This window comes from Neophocaena asiaeorientalis, unplaced genomic scaffold, assembly GCF_003031525.2.
Source record: "Neophocaena asiaeorientalis asiaeorientalis breed wild unplaced genomic scaffold, Neophocaena_asiaeorientalis_V1.1 scaffold823, whole genome shotgun sequence".
Lineage (NCBI taxonomy): Eukaryota > Metazoa > Chordata > Mammalia > Artiodactyla > Phocoenidae > Neophocaena > Neophocaena asiaeorientalis.
This window is the reverse complement of record NW_020172767.1, coordinates 283,502-293,481: the sequence shown is the minus strand read 5'-3', so window position 1 is coordinate 293,481 and position 9,980 is coordinate 283,502. Positions and strand designations below refer to the sequence as shown.

The 9,980-nt window shown below is 51.6% G+C and overlaps 1 protein-coding gene across 1 annotated transcript in view; it reads right to left on the bottom strand.

Moving 5' to 3' along the window:
- CD99L2 (CD99 molecule like 2) overlaps positions 1-9,980 on the bottom strand; it is an 87,580-nt gene that overhangs the window by 5,120 nt on the left and 72,480 nt on the right. The window contains exons 10-11 of the mRNA XM_024740682.1: positions 4,450-4,488; positions 3,845-3,964 (exon numbers count right to left, since the gene is read on the bottom strand). Coding sequence (XP_024596450.1) covers positions 3,845-3,964; positions 4,450-4,488 — 159 coding nt within the window. The remainder of the gene's footprint in view (positions 1-3,844; positions 3,965-4,449; positions 4,489-9,980) is intronic.

Below are 9,980 nucleotides of genomic sequence, written 5' to 3'. Positions count from 1 at the left end.
GAGAGAAATGGGGAGGAGAGGGGAGGGGAGGGGAGGGGTGGACATGAAGTGTAGAGGCCAAAGCAGGAGAGGAAGATGAGTAAGTCAAAGCACGTCGTCGTTACCTTGACCTTCTGCTGCATCTGAAGGCAAGACACAAAGCTTAGGACCCTGGAGCAAGAACTCAGTCCCCGGCAACAAGCCACGTGGGCTTTCCACGCGACACGCCGACCCTTGGCGCTGAGGGCAGAGACATGGGGAGCAGAGGGTCCCCAAGGCCGGCACCCCTTTGGTGGCAGTCAATACCGCAAGCCCCTGAGCACCACTGCGGGGTCAGGCCCTCCTAGCAGTCACGTGCCCTCCCCCAGGGCGTCCCCGTGTACCGGGTGCAGGGCAGCTTCTGCTCCACCTTCCCTGACTTACTTCCCCGAGGAGATGGCTGAGGCCACTTTGGGCAGACGCTTAACAGAAAGCGTGGGCATGGGAGGTCCTGGCCCCCAGCTTCTCAGGGGATTAACCACCCAACGGACATCCATGGGGCTCCTCCTGGTGCCAGGGACACATCAGTGGCTGAAACACACACAGCCCCCCACGGAGAGCGATGGGCTGGGGGGTGGGGCAGCAGCCGCGGACGCAAGCCCGCAAGCCCACAAGCCCCGTCCCGCCCCAGCGGCGGCACGGCGGGGCAGCAGGGGGCGCTGTGGCAGCGTGCAAGGCAGACATCTCCTCTGGCCCACAGGCTGGGAGGGCGGGAAGGCTGCCTGGGAGGGTGTCCCAGGCCTGAAGGAAGAGGGCTGCTAGCGGGACGCCGGGCGGATGCTGGAGCAAGCGCTGCCCACTCGGGGAAGCCAGTGCGGCTGTGGAGAGGCTTCTGGGGACGCGTCCATGGGCAGGGAAGAGAAGGGATGCGGTTGGAGCCAAACCATGAAGGGCTGTGAATGTGAAGCCCAGGGGCTGGGCCGGGAGGAAGTGTGCATTTGAAATGGATCCCGCCGGCTGCTCAGAGCAGGGAGAATGGTGGGGGAGACCGGGGCAGGCAGGGGGCTGATGGAAACATCCAGATGGAGGACCAGGGCCGTGGCGGTGGAGAGGTGCGGCCCAAGAGCAGAGCTGCACGAGCCCCAGGAACAGGGACCCCGCTGATGTCACATCAGGGGACGTCGGACCCAGGAGGGCTGGTGGGATTCATAAGGGGAGGCGGGAGCGGATACAACTTACACGCTTGAAAGAAAATGTTGGTGGCACAGCGGGCGGACACAGAAGCAACGGGGGGCTTTTTCAAATGCGGGGATGCGCCGCACTCAGTTCCCTTCTAAGGAAACTGGGGGTGATGGTGGTACTCGCACGAGTGTCCAGCTGAGGGGCTCAGGACAGTGTGGGTTTAGCAATGACAAGGACATCACCGACAGACTAAGGGGAAAGGACCGGGGGGAGGGTCACCCACCCTCAGACGGAACAGGCGGCTGGGAGAGGCCCTCAGGTTCCATGAGCTTCCTGGGAGCCCCCATCAACCCTGCAAGCACGCCGGGCCCCCTGGCCTGGGCCCCCGGCACCCAGCCCAGCAACATAACACCCTCACCTCCAGGCCAGCCCCCAGAGAGAGAGGTCACATGCACGTCCTCTAGCCTTGCTGCCACAGGGCTTTTCACTGTCAGCTACGCCCCTTCTTTTTCGTTTGTTCTCTCCCAAACACCACACCAATCGCTCAACTCTACGTACCAAGGACTTCATGTTCTCACATTTTATCGGGTTTTGCCCGCTAATCCAGTTTGCAAAACCTCACATCTGTTTGTTTCAGGAAGCAAGTGTGAAAATAATGTACTTTCACCTGAGTGCCCCCACCAGGACAGACACACAGTCCAGAATCCATCTATTCTTGGCTTTGGACATCAACCTCTTTCTCCCTCCTTGTTCCCATCTACTGGCACCCCTTCCCTTCTAGACTCACCGCTTCCCGTCTTGAGTGAGTCCCCTCAGCCTCTGTCTCCTCAGCTATAAAATGAGGGTGCCCGGCACGGCTGCCCCATCGGGCTGTGGGAGTGCTCAGGGTGGTGACCCACACTCAGTGTCGGGCGCTGGCAAGCGTGGAGCGCCTGGGAAGCCATGCTTACTAGAAGTTTAGGCCCGGCTTTTAGTTTCTCGTTTACCCAACATGCATTTTAAAGTCTCAAAAGCCATCCCGTGGCACACAAGCCACTGGCCCAGCTCTGCAGTGGGCATGTATTTGACAACCGTGGATTGCACTCATGTCACTGTTAGGGTTACAAAGCTGAACTGGGGTGAATGGTGGCCCCTAAAGACTATGTTCATGTCCTCACCCCTGGAACCTGTGGATGTGACCTTCTTTGGAAAAAGGGTCTTTGGAGATGTGACGGAGTTAAGGATCTCAAGATGGGATCATCCTGGATTTAGGGTGGGGCCCACACCTAAATGACAAGTGCCCTTTAAGAGACAGAAGATGATACAGACACAGAGGAAAAGGCCAGTTGAAGACAGACGCAGAGATTGGAGTGATGCAGCCATAAGCCAAGGGATGCTCGGGGCCACAAAAGCCAGAAGAGGAAGGAAGGATCCTCCCCTAGAGCCTCCAGAAGGAACCAGCACTGCTGCCACCTTGATCTTGGATTTCTGGCCTCCAGAACCATGAGAGGATAGATCTGTTGTTTTAAGTCTTTTGAGCTGGGACAAGTGATAGCTCTAAGGCCAACCCAGCCTCCAGCTCTGCACTGCCTCTCACTCTTCCTGTTCACACCACTCTACAGCCAAGCTCTTGGCACAATAGTAAGTGGGTGGGAACTCAAGCAGGGCAGCCATGAACAGCTGTGCACGTCGTGCGCTGAGGTGTGAACGCTGTCCCTGGAGCACTGCTATGCACAGCCTGTGGCGCACCAAACACAATGGAGACGGCAGCAATATCACACACCAAGCATTCTGGGACCCAAGTCGTTTCCCGGGAAGCTCAGGTCCAGGCTAGAATTAAGTGCGGAGGCCCAGAGCAAGGGAAGGGGAAGCCTCACAGGGGATGGTCCTGAGCTGCAGGAAAGAGGAAAACTATGGCTGAGTCAGGGTCTCTCACTTGAACTAAAAATCGCCTGTCTTCAACCAGAGACACTCTTGGCAAACAGCGACACATCGACACTGTGCTTATGAAACCATCGATAATGGCGTCCCCACGGGGCTCCCCCCGACACGGGCTCCCCCCGACACGGGGCTCCCGTGGGTGGGCGTCTCAGACACATTCCTTCTGTAACTATTCAGTTCCCACACCTCGGACAGAGTCACAGCTACAGGCCTAAAATGAAAGCCGCCTATGTTACGAAGCTGGTGTGTAACGTGGTGGGGGGGGACCACACTCTCCTCTTCCTTTAAAACAATTCATGATTCTCTGGCTCACGGGGAGAAGCGGGGGCGCCCAGGCAGCGGGCAGCGGCTCTTCGGGATCTGAGAGGGAGGGGAGGGCTGTCAGGACCTCCGAGGTGCCGGGGATGCCTGCCTTCTGCCTCCGAAGGGCCCACGTCCCCTTGGGTGAGGTCTGAAGCCACGTGGATATCCAGGGGCTCTCCTGTCCTACGAGAAACCCAGGGCTCACCCTTGGAAGATCAAGGTCATTGGGCCCAGCCCAGTCCTCTCTTCCAGGCCGCTTTACACTTCAGTTTGGCCGAGGTCTGTCCCCAAGGGTTTTTAAAAGTGCAGCACCACCTCCACCTCGGCCCGGGGAGATCTGCTGAGGAGGTGTCTTGGGCAGGCTGTGGAAGGTTCCTGAATCTTAACTTGCTCGGGGTTCTGCCCCTTCCCCTCCAAAGCCCTGGCCCCTCTGTTCACGTCGAGCAGCGGGAGGGTGCGGCCGCAGGGCAGGTCCACTTACGCTGAATGCTGAAGCAGAACTTCTTCTGCTGGTAGGAGATGTAGCTGGAGACAGCGCCGATCAGGGCCATGGCCAGAGCGCTGGCCACGCCGGCAATGGTGCCGGTCTCTGCTGACATGCCTGGGGAATGCAGAGAGGCGGGGTCAAGCCCACGACGCCACAGGGATTGGCTCAGGCACCTGGCTCTCCTTCTACCCGGCGAGCTAAGCTTGTCCTAGGGCCCGTGACCCCCAAGCCAGTGTGCGGGGCTGTGCCACTTATACCGAAGGGCGGAAAATGACACAGTGTGCCCACGGGTCTACCAAGTGCTTCCCGTTTTCCGTAAGGATTTCCATTTTGAGTGGCTTGAAAGGTGGCCGTGGAGGCGCTGCAGCCTCCGCCCCGCCAGCTGAGGCTCAGATGGGCCAGCGGGCTGCCCCTGGGGCCACTTCCCCGGGATCCAGAGCTTCACGCTTTAATCCCTTTAAATGGCTGCATCCCTCTGCCGGTGGCCTCACTGACAGGTCTCTACCAGGAACCGTCACGGGAGGGTCGGGAAGACCAGCTCTGAGACGAAAGCGGGCCAGTTTGTGGTTTCCAGCGGAAACCTCGGGACTCAAACTCACCGGATCCTGAGTCGTCCCCGCTGCCATACTGGCCATCACCTGCAGAAAGGACAAAAGCCGTCAGTGTCCTCCGTGACCACCAGCTCGGCGTCGGGAGGGACAGGGAAGGGACAGTCCTTCCCGACTGGCTGAGCCTTCCGGGTCTACCTCTGCCCCAGGCCCTGCCAGCACAGCCCCTGTGGGCTCTGCCCTGACTGTAGCAGGACCTGCTTCCTTAATGCCTGTCACCTGCCAAAGCCCAGGTGGGACGTTTCACTTCTGAAGTGACAGCGACTGTGCACTGAGAACGTGTTACATCCTGGCTCTTCACACGCCTGCCCAGCATCCATCCCCAGCGATAGCGCAGGGAGCAGAGGTGCGCAGGTGGGGGGCGGGACTTGCCGGCAGGTGGCGGAGCTGAGCCCACGCCAGGCGAGCCTGCCTCTGAAGGATGACACCGCGTGGGTCCCACGCATCTAGTGTCCCCTGTAAAGTATATTTATCGTTTACCTAATTATAGAAACACGGTAATGTAAAACTTTGTTTTAAAAAAGGACGAAAGACCAGCATAGAAATATTTCATCATTCTACTACCCAAAGAGATTTACAGTTAATATTTCAATTTCTTTTCCTCCTGTCCTTCGCCCTTTACCTGGTTTTCTTCAAATCCAGATGCTTCTGCTCATGTAACGCAGGTGCACATACGGTGCCCTTACGACATGCTACAGAATTCAGTGGTAATCGGGAGTTTTTTTAAGGGCCCTCCACTTCTGGCTTGGCCTAGACTTTGAGTTGTTCTTGGAACATAAACCGATGCGGGCTGACAATCGCCTATCTAGGATTTTGAAATGCAAAAGGCTCTGAAATACCACAGAGATGGAGAACAGATTAGTGGTTGACAGGGGTTAGTGAGGGTGAAGACGGAGGGAGTTGGCTGTGATGAAAAGAGGGAAAGCGGAAGGATCCTTGCGGTGTCAGAAGTGTTCTTTTCTTAACTGCAGCGGTGGTCACACAAACCTACATGTGATAAAATTTCATAGAACGAAACAGACACTCTCTCTCTCTCTCACACACACACACACCCTGCCCAGACAGCAGCTCCCTAACAAGCCACCGGTGCCATTTAGGACATTAACATTAACAAGCACCCTCTTCTTCTCAGGACATAATGCTCGTTAATGGAGGGAGCCCGTGTTCCCAGAGCCCAGGGTTCTTGGGGGAAACTGCTCTAGTATGCTGGGGGGATGTAGGGGCATGAATTGTAACAAACGTACCCCCTCTGGTGGGGCATGCTGTTAATGGGTAGGCTGGGGGCATGGGGAACTCATACAATGTGCTCAATTTTGCTGTGAACCTAAAATTGCTCTAAAAAATAAAGTCTTTTTTTAAAAAATAAGAGTCTTGGGGGAGAAAATGAGGTCTGCTATGTTCCCACCTGGGACTGAATCCTTGAGTTAAATGCATTTTACAGACATCCATGATTGGAAATGAATGGTTATTTACAAAACAAGGAGCAGTGGCATTTTCAAAAACACAATCACTGCTGTCGGAGGAAGCGGAGCAGAGAGGAGGACGTGAGTCACCCTGTGCATTAACGTGTGCACAGCAAGGTCACTTGTGAGGACTGGCCCATCACTGGTCCCTTCTGCTGCGCCAGACGCGGCTGTCGTCAAGGGTAGCGGCTGCTCCTCACAGGCGTCCTCTGCTGACGCGTTCATGTCACTAGATTTCCAGATAGAAATGAGCAATTCAACCCACTCCTTGGTTCACCTTGAGCTGGAACGAAGCTGAGTGTCCCCAAGTCTCCCTTTCCTGATTAATTCTTGAACCTCACAATCTGTATGGCCAGGAGCTATGAAAAGTACACAGGAAGGCCCCCTGATCTCCAGGGGCATCTGACAAGGGATGAGTATTGAGAATAAAGAACTTCTACTACTCAATAAAAAGGCAAACGATTCAATTTTAAAATGGACACAGGATAGGAAGACACTTCTCCAGAGAGATATACAAATGGACAATAAGCACACGAAAAGAGCTCAGCATCCTTAGTCACCAGGGAAATGCAAATCAAACCCACAATGAGATACCACTTCGCTCGCATTAGGATGGCTACAGTCCAAAAAAGGTAAATAGGTGTTAGTGAGGATGTGAAGAAATTGGATCTTTCAGACAATGCTGATGAGAATGTAAAATACTACAGCTGCTATGGAAAACAGGTTGGTTACTCCCAAAGGTAAACACAGAGTTACCACAAGACTGAACAGTTCCACTTCTAGGTATATATACCCAAGAGAACTGAAAACACCTGACCACACATTGGTCGTAAAAGCCAAAAAGTGGAAACCACCGAAAGGTTCATCAACTGATGAATGGGTAACTAAAATGTCTTTGGAAGGTATGAAAAGAGATTAATAATCCCTAACGTAAAAGGAGCCCTTACACATAAATGAGTAGAAAACGGGACAATGGGCCTGAGTAGTCAATTCACACAATATATTAAGAGTGTCTAATGAGACAGAGGTGAAAAGTGTTTCACTTCTTGGATGCAAAGACATGGAAAATTTAAACAGGATAGCGTTTTGTACTAATCAAATCTGCGAAGATTACAAAACTAAAATACCCAGCGAAGGTGAGTGTATGAGCAAACAGGCAGTACACTCAGAGAGCGGCATCTTTAAAAACTTACACCTCCTGTGACTGCAGTTCAAGTTCTAGGAATTTGTCTGACAGACAATTAAGGTTTTATACATTTGGCGATGAGGAAGTTCATCCCAGCGCTGTGTACAGTAGTAAAAAGCTGGAGGAGAAACCCTCTCTGTACAAATACAGGCCCTGGCTAAGGAAGTCACAGTGAGACATAATATTACGCAGTGGTTGACATGATTTTTTAAAGGATTCCCTAATACAGAAAAAGATATTCAGGGTATTATCGAATTTAGAAACCTGGTTTTAAAAAGGTGACACGATCCCATTTTTGTAAAAATATTTACGAATATATACCTTATGCATAGAAAGAGTACTCCCTAGATGGTAAAACAATAAACAACTATTTTTCATAGAATTTTTCAAAGAATGTTTAAAATATGCAAGCCTCACGCAAATCTATCCACATCTACTTTCCCACAACTGGAGAAATAATTCAAAAAGGTTATTTCACAGGTCACTGGCAGGACCTTCATTTTCATGGACAATATGTTTTGTAGCCTTCTGAGTTCACAATTATACATCACAACTACATACCAAAGAGTCTAGAGTCGCCTTCTATTGTACTAGAAATTCCCTAGTGCAGCATATCTCAGATTACAATTTGCTTTGAGTATAGACACCTATACGTGTAGATAGTTATGGAATGCCAGAGCTCTAGGGACCACTGTCATAGCAATAGTGACTGCCATAGCTGTAGGGACTGCCACCATAGCTCAAGGGACCCCATAGCTATAGTGCCCACCATAACTATAAGGGCTCCTATAGCTATAGTGACCACTGTAGCTACAGAGAACACTGTAGAACAGGAGGCATTACCCTGTTGTCAACAGAAATGTTACCTCAGCATCTTCCAACATGAAAGACAGCAATGCACACACACTGATACGTACAGACATATCAATCTTGAGTCACAACAGCTGCATGCCTGTCAGACAGGGATGCAACGCACTGACGTGTCCCTCACTGACAACAGTGCAATTCCAGGCTCACGGCCAGTGCCTGACACGTCTGATTTGCCATGGGCATGGAGAGCCACGTGACAGTGGTAGATAACAGCTAGAACAGCCGAGGGGGGACGTTCAAGTGCTTCAGGACCTTTGTAAGTATGCTAGACTTCCAGCAGCCACAGCTAGGAGTTTGAGATATTTTTAAAAATTATCTTCATTATTAAAAAAGTGGCAGCAGAAATGCAAAGTAAAATTTAAAAAAAACTGAAAAATGAATAAACAAAGAGGGACAAACACTTGCTTCAAATGACCCATGGTTACAAAGTCAAATCGAACTGAAAAGAGTCAGCCAGAACGTGGCTCGCTGAAAGTCTCCAAAGCCCAGATCTCCTCCATACCCCACCTCAGGGAAGAGAACGGTCACCCTACCCTCTAGATAACGTGACAGGTGCCCCAACCCAACACTGAGCTGTACACCCCACCTACCTATGGCAAGCTCCCAAGACACCAGAAGTTATCTCAGAGAAAAGCCCTGTGTTCACGCTGCCCTCGTGCGTGCGTGCGTGTGTGTGTACGTGCACGTGTGTTGGGGGCAGGGGCTCTGAGGGAGCATGTGGGTTTTTTTTCACATTCTAGAACACTAGAACCAGAGAGCTGTTCTTCACATCTGAAACATCCTATTTCTTCGTGTTACGAAAGCTGAAAAAAAACCAGAAATGGGTCCATAGAGAGACAAGGAAAGGGCTGTCCGGCGGCAAGTCCCTAACTTTTTTCAGCTCCCAATAGAAGGCAATGTTTCTGGGGTAAGCCCTTCCACTTAAGCTCTTTTGCCATGATTATGTTCCCATCGAGACCCAATTCCCTGTTGCATGAGATCAACTTAATGGCTTGGAAGGGACCATGACAGCGCCCAGATATTTTGAGATAGTGACTGTAAATACAGTCAAAATGGAAGAGGAACGATTTCTTTAGACTCGGGAGGGAAAGTAGATAAACACAACGTGGTATATCTACACAAGGGAATATTATTCAGCCGTAAGAGGAAATGAAGTACTGAGCCATGCTATAACGGGGATGAACCTTGAATACATGCCAAGTAAAAGAAGCAACGCTATACGATTCCACTTAAATGAGGTACCTAGAGTAGTGAAATTCACAGAGGCAGAAGGTAGACTAGTGGCTACTAGGGGCTGCGGGGAGGGGAGAATGGGGCATAACTGCTTAACAGGTACAGTTTCCCTTTGGGAAGGTTCTGGAGATGGATGATGGTGATGGTTGTACACTTTCAATGATTAAAATGGTAAATGTTATGTATATCTTACTACAATAAAAAAAAATTAAACTCAGTAAGGAACCCTGGGGGCCTGGAAGACTCTAGAAGACTGGAGGTTCCAGGTGGGGAGCAAGCAGAGGCCTCAGCAAGGCTTCCCATGCGTGGTATTAGAAGAGGAACAAATGGAATGAAAATTCAAAGGCAGGAATCAGTCTGCTGGGTCTGTCCAGGCACCTGCGAGACAAGAGGGGAAGCAGAGGAAGCTGTCCGTGCAAAGCCCTGGAAGGCAATCCAGGACGGAGGCTCCTGGGCACCAGAAGGCTGCAGCTGGAGGGAAAGAACACTGGAAGCTACAGCCAAAAACAGCTTCTCATTTAACCCTGGGAAGTAAAGGTGATGGGCTCCCACTTCACACATGGGGACACCTTCGCACACCTGGAGGGAAACGTCTACATCTCTTTAGAGGTATGGGTTTTGACTCTTGCCTCTGGTTTTAAGAACTACATGCTTTGGCCTTAAAAACTACCATCTGGGAGTGAAAAGAGTGCTCAATCTGGTTCTAATATGAAATTTTCTTTTTTGACTAAAAACAATGATGCAGTATTTTCTGCTAATGCCATCCCTGC